The 26112-nt window shown below is 41.5% G+C and overlaps 1 protein-coding gene across 5 annotated transcripts in view; it reads right to left on the bottom strand.

Moving 5' to 3' along the window:
- COL24A1 (collagen type XXIV alpha 1 chain) overlaps positions 1 to 26112 on the bottom strand; it is a 257071-nt gene that overhangs the window by 160079 nt on the left and 70880 nt on the right. For all 5 annotated transcript variants that reach the window (XM_084757416.1, XM_084757418.1, XM_084757419.1 and 2 more), the window contains one exon: positions 24739 to 24792. In XM_084757416.1, the coding sequence (XP_084613542.1) occupies positions 24739 to 24792 (54 nt within the window). The remainder of the gene's footprint in view (positions 1 to 24738; positions 24793 to 26112) is intronic.

Raw genomic sequence — 26112 nt, 5'->3', positions numbered from 1 at the left:
GAAAAAAACCAAAGTGCCATAGAGGAAAGATGTCAACAAATCAAACCTCATATTAGAGTTAAGTAAATAGAATGTTTCAAAATGAAAACTTTATTTAAAATACTCAGCTGAGTATTAATGATGACATCCAGAAAATAATTTGTTTTTTACGTTTAAATTTACTGCTTAATCTGTAAAACCAATGATGGGACACAAATGTGTGCCAAGCAGTGAAATATCAGAGCTTTCACTTAAAATCTATTCTTGGGGCCAAGACTTCTTTATTTTTAAAAATCATATTGACAGACAAATCGGTAATAAGGAAAGTAAAAACAAAAATCTGATAAAAATGTCTGGACTCATTGCTTTACATTTGAAATAATATTAACACGTCAGAAAGAGCATTCCTGTTTCAGTTAAGTCATCACATCACACCTGAGAACATGATACCTTAGTGGGGAGGAGCAGGAGGAGGGAGGGAGGAGGGGGAAGAGGGGGAGGAGGGGGAAAGCCTGACTTCTGGTGCTTTCTTAACAGAAAGTCTGATCACAGATTGTTACTGAGAAGCAGAAAAATGAAGTAGCTTTTAAAATAATAAGTGCAAATGTGTCTTCTATTTTCAGAGCCTTCACATCTGTTTGCTGTACAGAGTGATTCAGTGTTCTCTCCAGTAAAAACAAAGTTTTATTATTCTCTAATCACTAAAGGCTGGAGACAATTCACATGCATTTTTATGGCAAAACCTGGGAACGAAAGCACTAGCAGATTGCATGTGTTTCCTAGGAAATCGTAAAAGTGAAATACTGTCCTCTTACCTACTGGTAGCCAAAAGCTCAAAAAAAACTAGTTTCCTAACAAGGTAAATATATGGTATTTTATGGCATACATTGACATTTTAAGTAGCTTTCCAGTGGGACTAATATATTTCTGTATTTAAATGAGATCTATAGTTCTTCCTATTAAAAACTGCAAATGGATAAACAGCAAGCAAAAAGTGAGTACAGTGGCTGAATTAATGAAGAGCAATCACATGATGGAACAAACTGCATGAACCTCAAATGTCTTATGCTAAGTGAAAAGGGCCAGACCGAAAAAGAGCACAAACTCTGAGTCACTTATGGGAATACTTTGGAAAATGTGGACTGATGTGGGATGATGAAAAATGCACGAATGGCTTCCTATGGAGGAAAAGGGCAGGAAGAACAGAAGAAAAAAATTAAAAATTAAAAAGCAAAAAGATGCAGCGCTTGCCTTTATTGGAGGTTGGTCTGATGGATTTCGATGCTCATTACTGCTTGCTGTCTCTGTGACCTGCCTTGCCTCACAGCTTAACCTGTTTGACCAATAAAAGGCCACCACACCTGGGCAGGGCAAATGGGATAGGCGTGTCTAAGGCGTCCAGGCTTGGGAAGACAGAGAGAATCTTGGGAAGAAGAGAGATTGGAAGAGAGGAGAGGAGAAGAAGGTCATACCATGATGAGTTAGGTGAGGAGAAGCATGTGGCCTGCATGGATGGAGGATTTGGCCCAGATGAAGAACATTAGCAAGTATATGGGATTATGGAAGGGAGGTAGCTTGATGGAAATTATTAGAAGCAGATGGCATGGGATTGGGACAGGGATCCCATCCCTGCCCCACTATGGGAAGTAGTTTAGGGGATTAATATCTGCCCTGCCCCAGGTTAGCTAAGGCTATTTTAAAATATAACAGGTGTCTGTGCCTTGATTGACTGCTAACAGGTTAGAAAATCCCACCATAATAATAATTATGGGCCTAAATAATAAACATTATTATGTCATACTGGCAAATTAACTGTAACATGCCTTTGGTAGGTATATCTGTTATTTTGACTTAATAACGATATCGTAAATTGTCTGTAAGTGGAAAGTATTTAATTAAATAGTTTAAATGTTTAGATTTTATTAAAAATCAATTATATACTTCAGTAGGCCTTTTTTTTGCTGCAGTTTAACACATTGGTATTGGGTACTGTGGTGGAGAATACTGACCACTAGCTTCCCAGTATCTAGAATCGCCCAGGAGACACACCTCCCAGCACCCTCCTGAGGGTATTTCGGTTCATCTCTGGGCCATCGTGAAAGATTATCAAGATTAAGTCAACTGAGCAGGGAGAGAGCCACTTACAGGATGGGCGGCACCAGTTCACAGGCTTGCATCCTAGACTGCAGGAAGTTCGCTAAACAGGAAGCTTGTTCTGCCTCTGCCCGTGCGATGTGCCCATCACATCTGCTGCCACGGCGGGCTGTTTCCTTGAATCGGGAGCCCAAACAATCCCTTCTCCCTTAAGCTGCTTTTGTCAGAGTATGTTTATCATAGTAACAGGAAAAGTAACTAAGACAGACCTTTTAGATAACTGTTTCCTGTGGTTAGGCAACTGTGTGTGATGGTGTGAACATCTTTAGGAAAGAGGCGGAATTCACTCACTGAATTAGTCCTCTGGTAAATCTACAGACTTAGGGTAAAGCTTTAGACTCTGGATTATTTTTGAAGTAAGTAGCATGTTTGATTATAATAGTAGCTTGAAAACAAAGTCTGTATTTTGAATAATATGAGGCTTTCTGATATTTTTATAGTATCTTTAATATATTACAACTTGTCTTAGATGATATTTAGGCTAGTCAACGGTCACTGAAGGTTTAGTTCTTATAAGTGCTACTGGTTTCTGTTGTGATTTAAATACAGAGAGAGCACAGTCTAATTGGACTGTGCTTATCTTCTGCGTAGCTCTGAAATCTAAAATTAGTAGAGATGAATGCAGTATTTTATTTAAGAAAATGGCTGCAAAATAAAATTGATAAAAGCAATATGTAGATTACTAATTAGGTTAGGTAAAGCCTAGTCTGTTATTTGGTATAGAGTACATTAAATAAACAGTTAGTAGCATGAACTGATGGACAAATTAAAGATGAATTCTGTGTGTTGGTGTAAATGCATAGCTACGCACACGTGTGTGACCAGCAGACACCCTTGCATGTCTTTCCTCAGGGGCCATCCACCAGTTTTCTTTTGAGATGGCATTTCTTACCAGCCTTGAGCTTGTAAAGTGAGCTACGCAGTCCAGTGACCCCAGAGATTTTATGTGAGTTTTGGGGATCTAACTCTGGTCCTGGTGCTTTCCGGGCAGGCACTTTATCAGCTGAGCTATGGCTCCAGCCCCATTAATTCTATTTTAGGTAAATATACACAAAAATATTGTTGTGTAGTTTCAAATGTTATCCTTTGTCCAAAAGTAAACACAAAGGAAAACCTAGCATAGATTTGTGGAGAACATTGCAATTTTATATATTCAAAAAAGAAGGAACACACTGTGAGGAGAGCAGGTTCTGTAAGGGGAGAGCTGGCTTGAGGCAGAGACCCAGAATTCAGCCATGGGACTTTGTTCCTCTGCATTACGGGCAGCACACATCGTGCCAGCAACATGGCCAGTTCAAGTAATAATATTAAATGGACTAAACTGACTTTTTTTGAATGAGACTAAGCTGTCCAAAAGTTAACGCCAACAAAATATTCAAAAAGGTAAAAATAGTAAAGTTGTTTTCCCAGTAAACTATAGGAACCTAACTCAAGCACAGAGCAGAGAGCTACTGCAAAGAAGGAGCTTCCTTCTCTTCAGGGAAAACCACATGCAGAAAACATAAGGGTCTGCCAAGAAAAATGCAAAGTCAACACCCTGTTGAGGTATCTGTTTCTCTTTCATCCCCTTCTTGCTATTTTAGACCTAAAATTCTTTCAAAACAAGATTGTTTTCATTATAATATTTTGGAATAGTTTTGCAATTGATTACTCCTTGTCATATATTTTTTTTTCTTATGAGCAATTCCATGCATTTGAGCAGAAAGCACACTGCAGCTGACTCCCATATGCTCATCATCATGAAATCCCAGCAGAGAAAGTCCTCAAATAAAAGACAATGCAATTCCTATGACGCAACCCATCCCTGGTTCCACATAGCATTCACGCATCTCTGATATCACCCTGAAAGGCATGGAGAGCATCCGACAGGAAGTCCACATGTACTCTTGTAAAGGCCACACAGACCTATACCAAAGGTTACAATTTTAGAATAAACAACTCTGTTGTTTGTTACTCAGGCTTCAATAACCAACAGTGACAGAAAGCAGATAGAGTAGTGTAAACTGGGGAGGGAATGGAGGGATAGAAAATGACTACAAAGACAAGTAAAGGAATCGAGGCTTTGGTTTGGTTAGATCTTCACTCACATGGTTTTGATGTTTTCACAATTTCACAATTTATTTATATGTCAAAAATTAAACCATATAATTTTCAGGTGCAGTGGCGCATGGCTACAATCTCAGCACTTGAGAGGTGGAGGTAAGAATACGTGGGTGTTGAGGTTATCTGTAACTACATAGTGAGTTCATGGCCGGCCTAGACGGTAGGAGATGCTGTACCAAGGAAAAGAGCTGAGCTTTATAATATTAATGTCTGCATGCGTTTTGTTATATACCAGTTAACCACAATAAAGCTGATGAGAGGACAGTTAGGGTTGGATAGTTCAAATAATCACGCTGTACTGGTACCCAGATCGCTAAAGATCTTTAGAGAGAAAAAAAAATTAAGATTTACTGTAGGTATAAGGTTATTTTGTAGTTTAAATTCTGATTTCTGTCTCAATGTTGTGTAAACACTGCTCCCCCAACACTGTCCCCTGGTATGCCAATGAAGCAGCTTACAGCCAGTTGCTGAGCAGGGGAGACAATAGGGCTGGACTTCCTGCCAGCCAGGGAAGGAGGAGTTAGAAGAGGAAGTAGGGGATTCAGCACTGGGAAAGGTACAAGATCAGGAGGAAGGAGCTGGAGCCAAGGAAAGCTGCAAAGTGCAGGTATTGCTGGGATATTTGCTGGGAGTAAGACAAAATAACATAGTGTTAAGAATAGACTTAAGCTGCTCAAAATTGTGTTGTATGGTTTTATAAACAAATATAAAAGGGTCTCTATTATTTGTGTGATAACCGGGTTAAGAAATGACCAAGTTTTATATAAAAAAATAAATAAATAACTTCAACAATTTATTCCCTAATCTTCTTCCCAGGCAAAACTCAGTGAAGTTTAGATTTTTGAATTATTTCACAGGTGATACCAGCATCAGCATTATTTTATTCATATGTTTAGAAAATATGTTTTTAGACATTCAATATCTACCATCTGTCTGACTCATTAGGAATTTCTCTTGCTGTTTTAATTAATGAACTTTAGTCAACCCACTTAACACAATTGAATGCACCAGGCACTGTTCTTGGCACTGAGCGTTCTACGGGGGAATGTCTTGGCTTTGTGGGTATACGTTCTGAAAACTATCTCAAAGAAAGCCTCCTTTTGTGCATGTGTGTATTTAGTGACAGACAATGGGTTGATGTGACAAAGAAAGCACATTTACAATGCTGGAAGGAATATGCAGATTCCAGTTGCCAACCATTCTGCCAGACGTGCAGTATGGAGCTAGGGCCCACAGCTTTGCATTCTCTGTTATTTTCTTTCTCAAATACATTTACTGCTTTGTTGAACTGTGTAGACATACATTTAGGTCACACTGAGAAGACTATATCTGTTCCAGGTTCTGCAATCATGCATTATATTGCCAGCTGAATAACATGTAGTCTAAGATGCCTTTCAGGGTTCGCCTCAGCAAGACTTGGTAGTGTGTTTCTTTATATCTTGTGGAACTCTGTTAATCTGGGCTTTGTTAGAATGACTTATAGACTGTTAATCAACAATGTCTGTCTACCAATGGAGGGTCCAAGAATCCAGTAGTTGTTCAGTTAATGAGGTTGGATGTCTCTGCTGGTCTTCAGAATGTGATGGAATCCTGAAGAAGTAGACTCTAATGCCAGTGACGGAATGGACACACTAGCAAGAGTGAAAGCAAGCAAGCAAAGAGACAGCAAGCTTCCTTCTTCCATGTGCTTAATTTAGGCTACAGAAAGTATGGTACAGATTAAAGGTGGACCTTCCCACCTCAAAGGATCTGGATTAGAAGTGGGCCTTCTCATTTCAGAGGATTTAATTAATTAAAATCCCTCACAGTGTGCTCAGCCACTTGGTTTTTAGCTAATTACAGATATGGTCAAGCTGACAATGGAGAATAGCCATCACCAACCAAGAACAGGCATCACAACAGCCATGTAATACCATGCATATTACATTATGATCAAGAATACACTTCTCCATTCCAGTAAGATGTGCACTCATGAAGGAAGATAGATGCATCTTCACGAACTTCATTTCTCCAGCATTTAGCATTTAATACACCACAGTGAGATAATTCGGCATTGTTTTCTTGCATCTCTGTACATTATACAAATAAGGTTCTGAAATCCACTATTCCTGCCTTACATTGTAGAGCCTGGAGTAAACTCTTTATCTACAGTACAGCCCAAGAAACTTAGTGTTCAAAACAATAAAGACCATCACTTTTTTGGAATGTACTGTCTTTTATGATTCCCTGTGTAATAAGTTTGATTTCCCTAAACTCTGTAGTCCCCTTATGCAGGGCAACAGACCTCAGGTGCAGGTGTTGGCATCTTGCCTTGTCATCCGGTGAGAATGATGGCTTGGTGAATCCGTGCAGATCTGATAGCGATTTAGAAATTGGTGTTGATGAAATAACCTGCTCGTCGTCTCTGTCTTAAGACTGTGTCTTCTACTGTTAACAATACTCTGCTAGGCTCACAGACAAGAACCTAGTGTAGCTGTCCTCTGAGAGGCTACACCAGCAGTGGATCCAAACAGATGCAGAGACTCACAGCCAAACATTGGACAAAGCATAGGGAGCCTTATGAGAAGTGGGGGGCAGGGAGGGGGATGGATAGAAGGACCTGGAGGTGCCAGGAGCTCCACAAGAAGACTAACAGAGCCAACTAACCAGGGGGTAGGGGGGAGGTTTGCAGAGACTGAAGCACCAGCCAAAGACTGTGCATGGACAGGACCTAGGCCCCCTACACAGATGTAGCTGATGGGCTGCTCAGGATTCACGAGGGTCCCCTAGTAAGGGGAGTGGGGCTGTCTCTGGCATGGACTCTGTCGGCAGCTTTTTTATCACTTCCCCACTGGTGGGGCTGCCTCACCAGACCATAGGGGAAAAAGGACATGCTCAGTCCTGATATGACTTGATGAGTTCAGGTGGGTGAGTGGAGGGGGGCTCCCCTTTTCTGAGGAATAGGGGAGGGGTGAGAGAAGGATGGGGGAAGAGGAAGGGAGAGTGGGACCAGGAGGAAAGGTGTGAGGGGGCTGCGATTGGGAAGTAAGATAAATCAATAACTCAATAAGTAAATAAAAATTAAAAAATAAAAAAGAGAAACACCACAGTGAGGGAGAGAAAAAAAAAGACTCGTGTCTTCTAGAAGCATGTGGTTAATGTGTTAACTTTCATGTAGCTTAAAGCCTAATGCACTGTCTGATTTGGTAACAAGTATGTGTTAATTATGGAGGCATAGCTATTTGGAGCAGGAAAAACAAGACTTCATGAGATGAAGCTGGTTCCAACTCAGTGTCTATGTTGCTGCCAACATTTCTCCAGGCAGAAGGCTACCCTCATCAACCTGCTGAGATGCCTCAGAACTCCTCCACTGTACCAGCTTCTAAGAGGTGTTTCTCCTCCCACCAGGTATGAAAGAGTGGGCATCTGTGACTACTCATTTTGGAAGTCAGTTTGGAATTATCACTTGAAAACCGAGAGGGTCAGCTTTGCCAACTGTCTCCAAACCTACTAGGTGTTCTTACTGAGATACCTGGGATTGGCTTATGTGACTTACCCTGCCTGGAATGCCCTTCCTGTCTCCTGGCATTTGTTCACGAATAATCCAACTCCAAGTCTGTTTTCCATGCTTATGAATTCAGTCATGTTAACAATTATCTATAACAACTGCTCACTATCTCTCACCTGAAGCGTTCATTCTTGTGTAGGTCTTACTGTTTCCAACTAGAATATATATATAAAATGAGTATGAGTGATATGTTAAAATGTTTTGCACAGTGTGTTTATCGGATATAGCTAAGGACATCAATAAATAAAAATTGTATTAGCTGATTTAATCACATGCACTATTTCAATACCACTTTAAATATACAGTGTGTGTTAGGCACTGTATTAGCCCAAGGGGCATGTCCCACGAAAGCCTTCACTTACCAGGAAACTGAGACAGAGGGGAGGATATCCTATTGGGACTCTAGATGAGAGAAGCATGGGAGAATGGCAAAGTAGAATGATCCAGAGGGTCCTAGAAGCCTACAAGTAGAACATTATGATAGGCAGATTTGGGCCCAGGGGTCCCGCTCAACCTAAGGCACCAGCCAAGGACAATATAGGCAGTAGACTTTAAACCCCTACCCAGATCTAGCCAATGGTCAGAACACTCTCCACAGTAGAGTGGAGAGTGGGATATGACTTTCTCACATACTCTGGTGCCTCACCTTTGACCATGTCCCCTGGAGGGGGAGGCCTGGTGGCACTCAGAGGAAGGACAGCAGGTTACCAAGAAGAGACTTGATACCCTATGAGCATATAGAGGGGGAGGTAATCCCCCTCAGGAACAGTCATAGGGGAGGGGAATAAGGGGAAAAGAGGAGGGAGGGAAGAATGGGAGGATACAAGGGATGGGATAACCATTGAGATGTAACAAGAATAAATTAATAAAGGAGAAAAAAATATACAGTGTGTGTGTGTGTGTGGTGTGTGTGTGTGTGATGAGTATGAGCATGTGAGTGCAGTGCACACACAGGACAGAAGAGGGTGTCAGACCCTCTGGAACTGGGCTTGCAGGAAGTTGGCTGTAAGCTGCTGGATGTAAGTCCTAGATATAACATGGGTCCTCTGCAAGAGCAGGATGCACCCCTAAGCACGACCTATCTCTCCATCCTCTGTTAGCACCACTTTTAAGTGACAACTAAAGAAAAAAGAATTCCTAGTCCAATCCAACTCATAAAAGATATTAAGGAAGTAATTGAATTAGATGAAAGGAACATATTAGCATTAACGTAATCATCTAACACAGGTAGCCACAGCCTGGTGCTGGCTTATTCTAATTGGGTCTACTGAGATGTTAAAAATGAACATTCAATAGGCTGCCTTTATTAGATATGAGTGTTTTCTCTAATGAAGACCACCCCGATGCAAAAGAGGACCCGCTACCTAGCCCATCCTGGCACTGCTATGATTTATGGCCTTGACTAGCTTTTGTGATGAGCAGCTGGCCCCATTCACTACAAAGAGCACCCCAAACTCAAATACTTGGCAAGAGCAACAGCCCAGGGGAGTTCACAGCTGAATCAACAAACCCCCTTAGTATCCTCGACCATATTACAAGTTTGTGTGGGATCTGTACTCAAAACTGACACTGCTCTGCTTAGAGAAACTGCAAAGCATAGTGAATATCAATTATACAGTTCTATTACTTAGAAAGAGTATTTTATGTTAAAGCAAATGGTGTTTCCCCCGAGACTCCTGGAGTACAGCCTACAAAGAATAGAAGTACACAGGTATGCATGCTGTTACCACAGCAATTTCTTAGCTTGAAGGAAATAAATAAAACATTAAGAACAGATATGTCTTGAAGTGTAATGCTTATCCGGAAAGGGCAGTTCTCATCAGTGCCAATGGCAAACACCAACACTTATGACAATGTCCAAATCCTTGGCCTTCACCAACTGCTGCTGAAACTCAGAGCTTCCTGTCTGGAAGGAACAGGCAGGAAATGCTGGCCCGTCCTTGAACAGATTCCCTGACCACATGATGTGATTAACTTCAGAGTATTGAGTTCTCCAGTTTCCACAATGATACCAGCACTCCTCCAGGAGTGATACCAGGGCCTGGATAATCATAGAGTTTTCATTACCTTAGTCTCAGGTTTCCCTTCAGTATTGAAACAGAGATGTCTTTGAGGGGAAAATACATCACTTTTAAATACCAATCACATACTGCTCAGAGTGAGCCCTGTTCATCCGCTCTTTCACTAAAAATGGGCTGTACCTGAAGGACAGATTATACAAAAGAAAAGCAGACACTGGTTGTTTGAGATGGCTAAGAATCCAGGCCCAAAAGAGAACAAAGATAAAAAGGATAGATTAGGAGGCCCAAGAAGGAAATTCTTTTCACCAAAACTACAGTTTTCTCTAAGCACTGAACTGTTCCTAGTCTTTCAAGGAATGGCTGTTTAAGTTTCCTTTTTATCAAATCTTAAACACAATGCAAGGAGGCTTTTGGCATATTGAATACTTATTTCTGAAGTATGAGCTACTTGAAGGCAGGACATAATTTAATTAACCTCAGCATTTGGTTTAGTGATTGTTTCTAAAAGTTCTGTTGGAAATGAACAACAGAATTAGATTCTCTAACGAGAAGCCTGGAATACAGAAGTCTGGTAGAGCTTCTATGTATATGTAGTTGGTGTGTGTGTGTGTGTGTGTATGTGTGTGTGCACATGTGCATGTGTGCGTGTGTGTGTGTGTGTGTGTGTGTGTGTGTGTGCGCGCGCCTATGCACGTGTCTATACACGTGTTGGGTAAGGATGAGGAGGCTATCAGAGATCAGTGTTGTCATCAAAGATCTAACAAATGTAGGGGTGTAGGCTGCTGTTAGAACATTGTTTATCTCACCAGGGAGTGACAGGCATCTCCCACAGCCCCAGTTGTAGCTGCTGGGTCAGATGTAGTGTCATTGTGACAACAGATTACTAAGACTCCCCATCTTTGCTGTGTAGTTACTGATTTAGCGAATGTCTTCTTCTCCTTTATAATTACAGCAGAGAATGAAAAGTTTGCATTTGTGTGGGTTGGACAATAGTCACTTACAGTTTTCCTGTGTTACCGGAGTCCCTGTCATAATAATATAGTCTGAATGGGTATGGGCTATCGGAGCATGCCACACAATAACACTCCAACCACTAAGCATAATGTCATGCTGAATGAATCAGGAAGCCAAAGGTGGCCACTCCAGGGACTTGACAAGAGACCTAGACTCCAGATGGCGAGAATAAGCCTCAGGAAGTTCCACGGGAGGGCCAGTTTTCTGAGGTTTTAGGAGTCTAGTGACCATGAATGTAATGGACCATCTCCTATAGGACGAATGAAACACGGCATTATTCACTGTGTCACCACCAGAAGGAAGGATAGGCCACTTTGGACTCTGAGAGCAAAGCAGTCTATACGCAGGAGCACCACTCTCTTCCTTACACCAAATCCTGTGAAGACTGACAGTTTCAAGGGGAGACTGTGCGGCCCTACTACGTAATCATTCACTCCAGAAGATCCCACAGCACTAGAGAAGTGGAAGACACAGACAGATACACTACAACTCGTGACCATCTCTGGCAAGAGAAACATGCTACCTTCAGCAGTCTAGAGTGAAGTCATGTCATCTACAGCAGAAAGCCATTAGATCTTTGGGAAGTAACTCTTGAGGTCAGTGGATCCTGCCAGAGGGAGAATGCTTGATCCTAAAGTATCAAGTGAATCCACACCCCAGCATTTCCTGTGCTCTATGGGAACTGCTAAGTCATAAATTGAGGTGGAAAATCCTGTAGCCATGACTGAACACAAACAGACCCAATGGGCACACGAGAACTGCAGGCGGAGATAGCCCAGACTTCCAGGTTAGCCCTCAGAGATTAATCAGATCTGCTCTCCTGGCTTTCCCACAAGACGGTACGGGTTGGAACGGAAAAGACAGGACCTATGTACCCCGGCAGAGTCCAAGGAAAAGGCTGATCATGATCTAGGGTGCGTCAGTGTCGGTGGGTCTTAGCTGGAGATCGTCAACAACTGCATAATATGATAACTATGGATATCCTGAGACAACAGCAGAGAGGGATTACTTGCTTAAAAGATTGATCTATGAGCAGGGTACTAGCTCATTCTATTACTGGAGAGACATGACTTAATGTGAGAGGGTAGGGCCATATGGCCAAACCTCCAGGTGGATGAGGCATGAAAGAGGTAATAGCTAGAACCATAGAAGGGATATGTGGGCCAACACGCAAAGGGTGAGGGGTTTTGTACCACAGAGTAAGGCAAACCAGGAAGTAGAGGTCAAAGAAGAATGACTGAAAACCAAGTACACATAAAGTCGTATCCATCTGACATTAGCTTACCTTTTCTTCACTAGCATCCTTCAAACAAGACTGAGTAGCATGTAAGTAAAATAGACATGGTAGCAAAGACACAGGCTATGCATTGGTCTACAAGATGCGTTTTGCCCCTTGCTAAGCCTCATAACAGTTGCTGGTGATGCTGGTAGTCCAAACTGTTGGCAATAGAGATAAACACATTTACCAGCATGGCCTCATCTCCCCCAGGAAGCCAACTAGCTACTTAGCAGCAAGTGTGCTGGACCCAGGCCTTTCCCATCTATTGTCTCTACCCTCACAGGCAATGGGTACCATTTGCTGCTACTGCACTGAAAGGGGGGGAGGGGAGGTTCCACTGCACTGCATAGAATGGCTGTCCCAGAGCATCTAATCCCACAGGTCACAGACTCTGAATCAGAGCCTTCTTCACGTGGTGAGAGGCTGAGCCCAGGATACAATCCTCTGGCCTCCAGCTATCCTGGAAGATAAAGGCAGCCTTCCTCACTTGACACTGGAGCAGCCCTTTAGAGGTGTAACAGGAGTGGCACGTGGTGTGTTTATGAAAAACCCTCTACATGGCGCTTTCCCAAAATACGGAGGCTGTAAGGAGAAAAAGAGTGGGAAGACATGTGCTCCTACTTACTGCAATTCTCAACGACACACTGTCATTCACGCCTCATGTCACATAGCCCCAGACCCTACAGAGTCTGTGGTCATGGCATCCAAAAGTGTCTCTCTTGACAAGAAACACCACAAAGTTCCTGGAAATTTTAATGCTACAGCTGTCCCTAGGGGCTCTTTGAATTTCTTGTGGCCAAATACGAGCAAACAGAAAGAAAAGTCATTCTACAAGCATGCCTAACAGAACCTGAGAAACACAAGCAAGGAGATGGCTTTTACACAACAAGGCAGGAAGGAATACATGGGAGCGCAGATCGGAAACAGGGGCCTCCTGGTCTTTGTCCTTTAGCTACACCACCACTAAGCTGTGTAGACCAGCTGAAGGTGGGAGAAGCATAAAGAGGACAGAGGAGGATGGAGAAGAGGAGAACCAAGTGCGCTCCTATGGATAACTGGTCCGTAAAGGATGTGGTCCCTCTCTTATTTACCTTTTAAAAAATTAATATATACATTTTATTAATTTATTCATATTACATCTAAATTGTTATCTCATCCCTTGTATCCTCCCATTTGTCTCTCCCTCTCATTTTCTCCTTACTCCCCTCCCCTATGACTGTGACTGAGGGGGACCCCCTCTTTTAAACTTAGGTAGATCAAGTAGATTCTATGCAAATAAAGACACAGAAATATAAATAACACAAAAAGGAATAGCAAGCTTTTATAGATTAGAATTTACATTTGATAAAAAAAATTCCTCATCACATATATGTCAAATATTTTTTTAAAAAGGTGACCATCTAGTGGGTCAAAAGGAAAATAGGAGTAAGTTCGATAAAACAGAATAGCTGCTTTGATTGCGATGCAGTATAGCCTCCAGTGTTTAGTGCTAGGGAGAGGTGGCTGCCTACAAAGGCTCTCTAATGTAATGTCAACTGTGTGACCTGCTGCCCAGTGATGGAGGCAATACAGAGACAACCAGTTGATATGGTTTCCAGCATGAACAGAGGACTCCAGACAGGGTATAGGGCAGCGACACTATTTATTATACTACAATGATAGATACATGCCATTATGCCTCTGTCTAAACCTTAAGACACACAGCACTGAGTAATACAACACGTTCAACAATACACGCGTATATTTAATCAAATGTAGCAATCATTCCTAATAAAAAAAACTTTTAAAAATAGGAATTGATAGTTTTTTTTAAGTGTAGCCAAATATATATATACTTAATTTAATTCTGATCCCTGAATTTACATTGGGAGAAATCACTGCATTTCCAGGAGCCTAGGGACCAAGTGAGAATGTACAGTACTTCCCACTCTCACACTGTATTAGCATCATCTTGATGCCATTGACCGGGAAGATGGAGTCAGGGGTGTAAGAATCAGGGAGGAAGAGCTCAAACAAGTGGGTTTGAAAATACATGATAGTGCATCTGCAAAGCCCTGGGAAAATATGGGAAGCTTAGCTCAGAAGAAACTATTAAGAAACTGGAATTTAAAATAACACTAGGAAGTCAATGGTTTGTGTGTGTAGACAAAAACCTACTAGGAAATATAAAGGTAGAGAAACTCCACCATAAATTGCAACAAAATTATAAAATTGGAGCCAGGCAGTGGTACCACATGCCCTTAATCCCAGCACTTGGGAGGCAGAAGCAGGTGGGTCTCTGAGTTTGAGGCCACTGTAGTCTACAGAGCTCTACGGCAGCCAGGGCCACACAGAGAAACCCTAACCTTGAAAAATCAAATAAATAAATAAATAAATAAAAGAATATACCTTCTTCTCTGCACCCCATGGAACCTTCTCCAAAATTGATCACATCATAGGTCATAAAGCAAGCCTCAACAGATACAAGAGGATTGAAATAATACCTTGTATCCTATCAGATCATCATGGGCTTAGGCTGCAATTCAACAACAACAGAAATAACAAAAAACCTACACATACGTGGAAACTAAACAACTCTCTGCTAAATGACACCTGGGTCAGGGAAGAAATAAAGAAAGAAATCAAGGAGTTCCTGAAATTCAATGAAAATGAAGGAACAACATACCCAAATTTGTGGGATACATTGAAAGCAGTGCTAAGAGGAAAATTCATAGCACTAAGTGCCTTTAAAAAGAAATTGGAAACATCACACATAAGCATCTTAACGACCCAACTGGAAACCCTAGAAAAAAAAAAGAAGCAGAAATATCCAAAAGGAGTAGATGTCTGTAAATAATCAAACTCAGGACTGAAATTAACAAATTAGAAACTAAGAAAACAGTCCAAAGAATCAGCAAAACCAAGAGCTTGTTCTTTGAGAAAATCAACTAGATAGACAAACCGTTAGCCAAACTAACTAAAAGGCAGAGAGACAGTATCCAAATCAACAAAAGCAGAAATGAAAAAGGAAACATAATAACAGACACTGAAGAAATACAAAGAATCATAAGATCCTACTTTGAAGGCATATATGCCACAATATTTGAAAATCTAAGGGAAATGGACGATTTTCTTGATCAGTTTCACTTGCCAAAATTGAGTGAAGAATAGATAAACAAGCTAAATAGTCCCATTTCCCCTACAGAAATAGAAGCAATCACTGATAGTCTCCCAACCAAAAAAAGCCCAGAGTCAGATGGTTTCAGTGCAGAATTCTACCAGACCTTCAAGGGTAAGCTAATACCGATACTCTTCAAGCTACCCCAAAAGATAGAAATGGATGGAACATTACCAAATTCATTCTATGAGGCCATAGTCTCATTGATACCTAAACCTCACAAAGACTCAACAAAGAAAGAGAATTCCAGACCAATTTCTCTTATGAACATCGGTGTAAAAAATACTAAATAAAATACTTGCAAAATGAATACAAAAACACATTCACCATGACCAAGTAGGCTTCATTCCAGGCATTCAGGGATGGTTTAATATATGGAAATCCATCAATGTAATCCACCATATAAACAAACTGAAAATAAAAAACCACATGATCATCTCCTTAGATGCAAAGAAAGCATTTGATAAAATCCAACACCCATTCATGTTTAAAGTTTTAGAGAGATCAGGGATACAAGGCACTTTCCTCAACATAATAAAGGCTATAGAGAGCAAGCCAATAGCCAAAATCAAATTAAATGGTGAGATACTCAAGGAAATCCCTTCTAAAATCGGGAACAAGGCAAGACTGCCCACTCTCTCCATATCTCTTCAATATAGTACTCGAAGTTCTAGCCAGAGCACTAAGACAACAAAAGGAGATCAAGGGTATCCAAATGGGAAAGGAGGAAGTCAAATTATCCCTATTTGCAGATGATATGATAGTCTACATAAGTAACCCTCAAAGTTCCACCAGAGAACTCCTACAGCTGATAAACACCTTCAGCAAATTGGCTGGATACAAAATTAACTCAAAAAAATCTATAGCCTTCCTATACACAAATGACAAGCTTGTGGAGGAAGAAATTAGGAAAACCACACCCTTCATATTAGCCACAAGCAATATAAAATATTTAGGAGTTACTCTAACTAAGCAAGTGAAGGACTTGTTTGAAAAAATTCAAAACTGAAGAAAGAGATTGAAGATGACATGAGAAGATGGAATGATCTTCCTTGCTCATGGATCGGGAGAATTAACATAGTAAAAATGGCCATCTTACCAAAAGCAATCTACAGATTCAATGCAATCCCTATCAAAATACCTGCACAATTTTTTAAAGACATTGAAAGTTCAATTCTGAACTTCATATGGAAAAATAAAAAACCCAGAATAGCTAAAACAATCGTGTACAATAAAAGATCCTCCGGAGGAATCTCCATACCTGATCTCAAACTGTACTATAAAGCAATAGTAATTAAAACAGCATGGTACTGGCACAGCAACAGGCTGGTTGATCAGTGGAATATAATCGAAGACCCAGATATGAATCCACACACATATGGTCTCTTGATTTTTGACAAAGAAGCAAAATCCATTCAGTGGAAAAAGGATAGCATCTTCAACAAATGGTGCTGGTCTAACTGGATGTCTATGTAAAAAAAAATGCAACTGGACCCATATTTGTCACCTTGCACAAAACTCAAATCCAAGTGGAGCAAAGACCTCAACATAAAACCAGAGACACTAAGTCACTTAGAAGAAAAAGTGGGGAAGAGCCTGGAACACATTGGCACAGGAGACAACTTCCTGAACAGAACACCAACAGCCCAGGCCTGAATGTCAACAATTAATAAATGGGACCTCATGAGGCTGAGAAGCTTCTGTAAGGCAGGAGACACTGTCAAGAGAACAAAGTGACAGCCTACAGACTAGGAAAAGATCTTCACCAACCCTACATCTGACAAAGGCCTAATATCCAAAATATATAAAGAACTCAAGAAATTAAATGTCACCAAACCAAATAACCCAATTGCGAAATGGGACTTGGAACTAAACAGAGAATTCTCAGCAGAGGAATATCAAATGGCTGAGAAACACTTAAAGAAATGCTCAACCTCCTTAGTCATCAGGGAAATGCAAATCAAAACAACTCTGAGATTCCATCTTACACCCATCAGAATGGCTAAGATCAAAAATTCAAGCGACACCACTTGCTGGTGAGGATGTGGAGAGAGAGGAACACTCCTTCATTGCTGGTGGGAATGCAAACTAGTACAGCCACTTTGGAAATCTATCTGGTACTATCTCAGAAAACCGGGAATAGGGCTTCCTCAAGACCCAGCTATTCCCCTCCTTGGAATATACCCAGAAGATGCTCCAGCACACAAGAAACTTTGCTCAACCATGTACATAGCAGCCTTATTCATAATAGCCAGATCATGGAACAGCCTAAGTGTCTCTCAGTAGAAGAATGGATAAAGAAACTGTGGTACATTTACATTATGGAATACTACTCAGCTATTAAAAACAAGGAATTCCCAAAATTTGTGGACAAATGGATTGAGCTAGAAATGATCATAATGAGTGAGTTAACCCAGAAGCAGAAAGACTCAAATGGTATATACTCACTTATATCTGCATACTAGCCCAAGGGGCATGTCCTATGAAAGTCTTTACTTACCAGGAAACTGAGACAGAGGGGAGGACATCCTATTGGGACTCTAGATGAGAGAAGCATGGGAGAATAGCAAAGTAGAAGGATCCAGAGGATCCTAGAAACCTACAAGAAGAACATTATGATAGGTAGATTTGGGCCCAGGGGTCCCGCTCAAACTATGGCACCAGCCAAGGAAAATACAGGCCGTAAACTTCAAACCCCTACCCAGATCTAGCCAATGGACAGGACATTCTCCACAGTTGAGTGGAGAGTGAGGTATGACTTTCACACGTACTCCGGTGCCTCATATTTGACCACATCCCCTGGATGGGGAGACCTGGTGGCACTCAGAGGAAGGATAGCAGGCTACCAAGAAGAGACTTGATACCCTATGAACATATAAAGGGGGAGGAAGTCCCCCTCAGTCACAGTCATAGGGGAGGGGAGTAGGGGAAAATGGGAGGGAGGGAGGAATGGGAGGTTACAAGGGATGGGATAACCATTGAGATGTAACAATAAATTAATTAAAAAAATTATTTTGAAAAAAAGAAGAAAAATAAATAAATAATTAAAAAATAGAAAGTATAAATTGGAACACATTTTTTTAAAAAACTGAACAAAACTACCACATGGAAAAAATTATAAATATTTCTCAAAAAAATAGAAAAGGGGATTTGAGCAAATGAAAGACAGGCATTGTTCTCAGAGCAGATGACTCACTTGTATAATTATACTGTATAAACTCTAGCCAATAAAAACAAGGATCGTATTGGTAATGAGACTAGATAAGATGGACGCTAAACTTTACATGGGAAAAATAATTCAAATATACACAGGGGAAGTGAGAAGCTAAGGGGGACTTTCCTCCCTTAAAACACGCTGCGAAGCTTGTGCTCTTCACGAACATGGAACCTGTATGTGGGCAACAGTGTTAGGATAGCACAGCCCAGTGCACTAAGTCAAATCAGTCCCTGTGTTCCCTGTTATTCTGTGGCTTCTGCCCTGACATGGCTGTTACATACATGAACTCACAGCAGCTGTGGGTCTGCACAAGGTCGAGGTGGTTGAAAGTTTCAACATCCGAGGAAGAAGATGTCTTTCACCTCTGCCCTAGCTGAGAGGCTAGTGGCAGGTGATGGTTGCCGAGGGGATGGAGTCACTTTGCATTGGAGGACAGTGCCCAGTGCCAGGCTTCCCTAGGCATTTCTAGGCTCCATCCACACAGGCAGATGGGCAGCAAGAGCTGGATTCAGTAAGTTAACATTCAGAGTCCAGCAGCCAAGTTGCTGAGCCATAACCACCATAACCCCAGCTCTAGAGAATCTGACACTTTCTACTGGTATCCAAGGGCACCTGTATGCACACACACAGTAAATAAATAAATAAATAAATAAATAAATAAATAAATAAATTCTTAAATAATGCCAGTCAAAGGTGTTCGTTGGGAGGCAGAGGCAGGCGGATTGCTGTGAGTTTGAGGCCGGCCTGGTCCAGGACAGCCAAGGCTACATAGAGAGACCCTATCTCGAAAACACACACACACACACACACACACACACACACACACACACAAACAAACAAACAACAAAAAAAACAAAGATCTTGCTACTGTAAAACGTTTGCCTTTAGGTCAAATGCACCCTGTCCCCTAGAAAGATTCACTCTACTAACTGGTAACTGGAAGGCTTCCACAGCAAGCTTACTTCCTAATGGCTGTCTTTTGTTACTTTGTATTATAAACATCACAGAACACAGTCCCTGTGCCACGCTCTGCTGCAGCGAGTGGTAGTAATAATTTTACAAGGTTGCTGAACCACAGGCCAGACAGTTTCCAGGCAGAGAGTGGCGAGAGAATGTTCTGACTTTCCCCAAAGCCTTCCTGGTTTGGCCACAGTTTCGTTCCAATGAAGAAAAGGAGCTTCAGCGATAAAGAACCGGAGGATAAAATGTGTTCATTTTCGTTATAGTTTTTACCTTTAGAACTAGTACTTGGAGTCTTGAGCTCCATTGTTTGGTTTCTATACACACTATACACACTTGGTTTTTGCTCATCCATCCACACTCCCCCGTCCACACTGCCCTTCCTCCACAACCTCCAACCTGTTTTCCTGTCACATGTATTTTATGACTTCTTTTTAATCTCTTCTTCTTTTTCCACCTCAACGTCCATTTATGGCTCCTTTATCCCCTCTTATTGTGTAGTCTCTAGTTCCCTGCTCTATCCCCCTATATACCCACACATATGAAATGAAAATCTAGGATGTGCATATGAGGGAAAATATGATCATTGTCTCTCTGGGTCTGGGATAGTTTGCTTAAGATAATAATTTCCATTTTTCCTACAAACGTCATGATTTCATTTTATGGCTTAATAAAATTCCATTGTGTATATACACCGCATAAAATGTGGTTATTGTTGCTGTTAATGACCCATGGAATACCCTAAGTGAACCCAACTCAGCCCCGTGGGGACTGGCCCTAAGCATTTATATGTATTTCCAAGTTCTTATGAGATGGTGGTGTCCGGTAAAGGTTGAACAGAAAGTCACAGTCTTACATGTGTCACGCTTTAGTGTCAAAACTGAAATTTTAGTGTCAAAACTGAAATTGCCACTCGACTAAACAGCACTCTCTCTAGTCCAGAACCCCAGTCCTGTCCCCGAGCTGAGTTAAGTAATCTTAAATCATCTCTCAGTGCTCTCTCCTCGTTCTCTGATGCACATACAACATCTCAAAGTGACCTTCTAAAAGCACAAGGCGAGGCTGGAGAGAAGGAGCAGGAATTGAAAACACTGGATGTTCTTCCAGAGCGCTTGAGGTGGGTTCCCTGTACCCATATTGAGGAGCTTGCAACCCTTTTTAATTCCCGCTCCAAGAGTTCCAACGCCCTCTTCTGGCCTCATCAGGCAACTGCATGCATATGACCTCGATTTTGAAAAGCATAAACCAGGAAAAAACCATGCTGCTGCTCCACCTAAGCCTCCAGTAACTTTTCATCTTAAGCAGAGCAGGTGCAGCCTCTCCTTTTCTCCTCCTCTCTCCCCTTTCCTCTCCTTCTTCCTTCCTCTCTCTGAGTCAAGACAATAGCTTCTGCCTACAGTTGCCTTGCGGTGGTGGCAGCTAGTGTCCCTTGTTCATATTAACCACATGCTGACATGCTGTATATGTGTTGATTTATATAACACTGTAACTTCATAAGGTTAGCACTGTAAATATTTCCATGCATAGTTGAAGTAAGGTCTCCACAGTTCAGATAGCTGGCTCAGGATGCTCAGCCTAACTCCTTGTTTTGACTTAGAAAGTATTAACTCTAGTTACTTCTTTTGCCCAGATACTAACTTAAATCTTTTATCACCTAAATAATTAACAAAAGTCTGTATCTAGATCTCAAAATTTTAGCCCTCATTGATACCTCTGTAACCAAATTGTGCTTTGGTGTCCTGACATCAATCTACGCTGAATATGGAAGCAGCATTAATATCAGGAGTGCTTATATTTTTTTTGGACAATGAATATATTTCTGTCTGTGGGAGAGGCACCTCATATAACTAATCATATTTCATGGCTTTGGTTAGTAATGCTTGGATTCAAGTCTGAAGCCCGTACCAATAAAATGTGTGGCACTTTAGTGGCTGCGTTTTGGGCAAAAAGTCTTAAAAGTGTTATTTTTTTAATTAATTCTCTGAGAATTTAATATAATGTGTTTGAACACATTCACTTCCTCAGCCCCCTCCCTCAGCCCCCCGCAACCCCGCCCCTCATCGTTGAGATTATTTCTTGCCCTCTCTTCGTCTTTTCCCATCAATCCAGTTTCTGTTGCCCTCTTGTGCTGGGGTTGGGGTCTGCTCTGGTGTACAGTCACATAACTAAAGATCAGACTGCCCCTCTCCCAGCAGCCACCAAATGCTCACAGCTATTGCATTTCCACGTCTGTCTCTCCACTCTTGTGCTGGGACTTTGTTTGGCCAGAGCTCGCACAGGTCTCGGGCATTTATTCTGCCACAATCACCGTGAGTTCCCAAGTGCATCTGTCCAGTGCATCTTAAAGCACTGTTTCCTTGCACTCCTTTACCATCTCTGGCTTTTACAATCTTTCTGTCTCCACTTCTCCAAAGATCTCTGACCTTTGGGATAAGGGGTACAAAAGCATTTTTTTATTTTTTGCATTAATACAACTCAGACATCATCTTGAAGACCCTCAGCCACCACCTACTTAGGCTTCTGTGAATGCCCCAGGCTGCCTCATTGTCTCCTCCCTATAAGGCTTGAGTCAAATCCTGAGCATCTCTTTCTCATCCTCTTTCCTTTGATCCAACCCCACATGGATGCTCTACATAATTCACCTATCTGCCTTGCTTTGCAGAAACAAGTTTGTCTATGTGCTGTTTTAGCTGTGATACTCACGTGTTGTTTGTTTTTTGTTTTTGTTTTGTTTTGTTTTGTTTTTTGTCACTTATTCTCATCCCATTTTAAACATTTTCTAATCTCCATTGTGATTTTTTTCCCCTTCATTTAGACTATGAATTGCTCAGGGGTGTGCATCTCAGTCATCAAAATTTATTTCTCCGTCCTTTGGTCATTAACTTGAAACTTAATTCTAGCTTTGCTCTGCTACTAAACGTTCTTTAAATTCTTCAGTCTCCAGTTACCTTAAAAGTCTGAAGTTTAGGAGAATGGATATAACTCTGAACTGCACTCTAAACGCCCATCCTTGTGTAGCTCCCTCCCCCCAAAATAACAAAAACAGAAACAGAAACAAAATTAACTTTTTTCCCAGCAGAGGAAGAGACAGTCACAGAAATCTACAGCTGGTCAAAACGCAAAGAGCGACTGACAGTTGGGTGCCCACCACTAACTGACACATTTACAGCACAACCTATCGCCCAGGCCACAGGAAACATGCAGAAGATGGGGGTGGGGGGGTGGGTGGGAGGAAGACTGGAAGAGAGAAAGGACCAAAACATCTGCTGCAAGATGCTGCTCACGTCCAGTCACACATGCAACTCATGTTTACGAGGTAGAAGATGTCGCAGTGATTAAATTGCCCCAAATGATCATGTACTAATTCTCTTTTCCTTCTTTTTAAATTAATTTATTTAGCTATTCACTTTACACCCCAGCCACAGTCCCTTCTCTCCTCTGCTCCTAGTCCCTTCCTTCCCTCTCTCCCTCCTCCCCCATGCCTCCTCCCTACACCTCAGATAATGGCGCCTCCCCACTAACCTAGCCCAGCACATCCCGTCACATCAGGACCGAGCACGTACTAATTCTTAAAAGACTACAGAAAACATCTCTGGGCCTGTGGGAAAAGCTTAATGCAGGTGAAGAAAAACAGGTGGTTAGAGGTCGAGACCTTTCATAAGCAATGTGGGGTTAAAGATAATGAAGACAATGTGCCGACTGTTGATGGAAAATGATACAATTTCAAAGGAAACATGAAAAATGAACATCTTTGTATCATGGGTTATGAGGGAAAGATATAACTTGCATACTCACATCCATGCTTTATACAAAAGAAGATGCTTAAAATCATAGCAATAAAAGACAGAACAGCCCCCGCCCCACAAGGCAGACATGCCACTCAGAACTTCAGTTACAACAATTTGCAGTTGGGACTAAGGGTAAGACTCCTTTCAAAATAATTACATTTAAATTAGATTCTGCATCCTCAGTGAAAGAAGCCAGACAAGGCCTATCTGTTCCAGAAATGTTTCCATTAAACTTGATGAAAATAAAAGGAGATAGGTTCATATAAAGAGATAAGCTTTTATTCATATCAAGTTTTAATTGCTCCTCAAAACAATGTCCTGCTCAGGGCAGCATCACTATGCTGCTGTACTTCATGCCCCACCACTTCCTTGTTAACAAAACCAGGTGCAATGGGATGCTTGAAATTTCCTCTGTCTATAATGAATGTGTTTTAAATTAAAAAAAAAAAATAGCTGTTTACTAAGACAACAACAACGTCAGCCCTCGGAGAGCAGCTGGGGAATAGGATCTGAGGTCTCCACAGAGCGAGCAGCCATCCTGCAGTCCTGTCTGACCTGCCTGGGGCTCTGCCTCTAGGGAGTTCTGAGTTCTTTGTTTTATTTATTCAGAAGTCAACTTATATTCTCTGCACTGTTGCTGCATCTGGTACCCTGAGTTAGACTTGGGGTGTATTGCTGAAAACAGGGTGAAACGCAGAGGCTGTATCTGATATAACATCTGGAATTCATGTTATGAGTCAATAACATTCCAGTGTTTCATCAAGAGAGAGAGAAAGAGAGAGAGACAGAGACAGAGACAGAGAGAGACCGTGACCGAGAGACGGAGAGAGGTTCTTTATCAAGTCTGAAGCCAAACTCAGCATTTCAAGCACATATAAACAAACTTGATATAGCCTCTATCTGCTTAATTACATTTATTCCTAGTACGAAGTCCAAGTCCAAGTGAAAGCATTTCATACTGCTAAATCACTGGAGTTTATGTATCCATTTTGTTTACAATTCTTAATTATGTGTCAGTGGCCATTGTCATGCAGAACAGACCCATTGGCTGTGATTTCATCAGAATAAAAATGTGGATAGTCTAGAGTTTGCATCTCTAATAAAAACTCTGGAAGACAAAATGTTCCCAAATCCTAATCCCCGTGATTCACCAGAGGATGAGCCTCTCCTGAGCCTCTGTGAGGCTCACAGCCTCAACGCAGGAGCCTGGAAAACATTATTATCCAAAGGTACCTTCTGGATGAGCACATATGAGACATAAATTTAGATTCAGTTCTCATTGTTACTGTGACAAGGATTCAAAGCTTGCACGTGCTCTGGCCCCAGGAACTTCAGTTCGTCTTCAGTTTCCTGTTTCCTTGGGACCCGTGATGGAGTAAATATAGTCTAAGCTGCTTTACATAGACAAACTTCAGAGAGAATCTTTCTCAAGCTTTCCACAAAAGGCATGTTTTGTAAATTAAATATAATTTTCATCATGTTTTATTTCAAATATATCATCTTTTAATCGATGATTTACCTCTGGTCCTGGAGGGCCAGGTGGTCCCTGGGGTCCTGAATCACCTGGTTGACCCTAAGGGGGGAAGAGAAAATTCAAAATATGAACATTAACTTAATAAACATAACTAAAAGTGGAAACTCACATTTTGAAACTGAACAACATTTAATATATTATGTCAGTCGAATTTGTAATGGCCTTCCAGAGATGTAATTCATAAGACTGCTGCTTCCCTGTTCTACACGGTCATCACTTGAGGGCATCAGCCACCTCCCCTGGCTTCAGGCTCCACACACTCCTCATCACACTGTCACTGTGAAAATTACTTACGTTAATGTTTGTGGTGCAATATATATTTACTTCTGTTAGACATACAAACAAATTAGCCAGTCAGATGGCTCAGTCAAGAGAAGTATAGGTGTAAAAATGTTCATGTATGCATATATTTGTGTATATGTGCATATGTGCATGTGCACATGTGTATATGACTGTGTACATATGTGTGTGTGCACATGCATGTATGTGTGTACATGTGTGTACATGTGTGTGTGTGTGTGTAAGTACATATGCATGTGTGTGTGTGTGTGTTTCTCTAGAAACAGGCTAATAAAGGAGAAGCAGAGAGTTCTAGAAGAGGACTTGCTTTTTATAATCAGAGTCCTGGACACTTCTGAAAATGTCCCTGAGTAATTACGACTCCACCTCTGCTGCTTGGTGTCTTTAAATCTCCCTTATCTCATCAAAAAGATAGAAAGGAGAATGACATGCTGACATTCTCACAGTCATCGTGAAGGTTAAATGAGACAATGTGTGGCCAGTGTGGCGCCCGGGCATATAAGAGGATCATGAACATTAGCCAACATGACAATGATGAACTGTCCACTTCCTGACCCCTGACCCCATTCCTGCCCCTCCACCCTTGGCTCCTCTCTTGGCTTTGCCTGCAGCTTCCGGATCACTCCGATTCTGGAATTCAGATTTGAGGGCTCGGTTTCAGCATTCTGGAAGTTACTTTTGATACTCTTATTGAAGTTGTAAAAACAGAGCAGAAGACAGAAGGGGAGCAGGTATGAACCGGAAGCCAGGAAAAGTGTCAAGGCTTTCACAGCACGACATCATGGTCCAGGGGAGAGGAATATGCAGACCCTCTTGCTTTCATAAGCAATCTGCTGAATTTGCTGATTTTCCCCTCAGCTGCCATATGAGCTTTGAATCTGATTGAAATCGTCCTAAGATGACATCAAATTGCAGGATACAACATGAGGGGACCTATTTCCCGGCAACTATAGTTTGCCATGTTGACAGGCAGTGTGAAGGCATCTGACACAAGAGCGCTCAGAACAACTGTGACAAGAATCTAGACAGTTTGGGAAAAGGCTCATTTTCAAATGGCAG

The sequence above is a fragment of the Acomys minous genome (genome assembly GCF_964271855.1).
Source record: "Acomys minous genome assembly, chromosome: 14".
Lineage (NCBI taxonomy): Eukaryota > Metazoa > Chordata > Mammalia > Rodentia > Muridae > Acomys > Acomys minous.
Note: the sequence above shows the minus strand (reverse complement) of the source record. Positions and strands in the feature narration are given on the sequence as shown.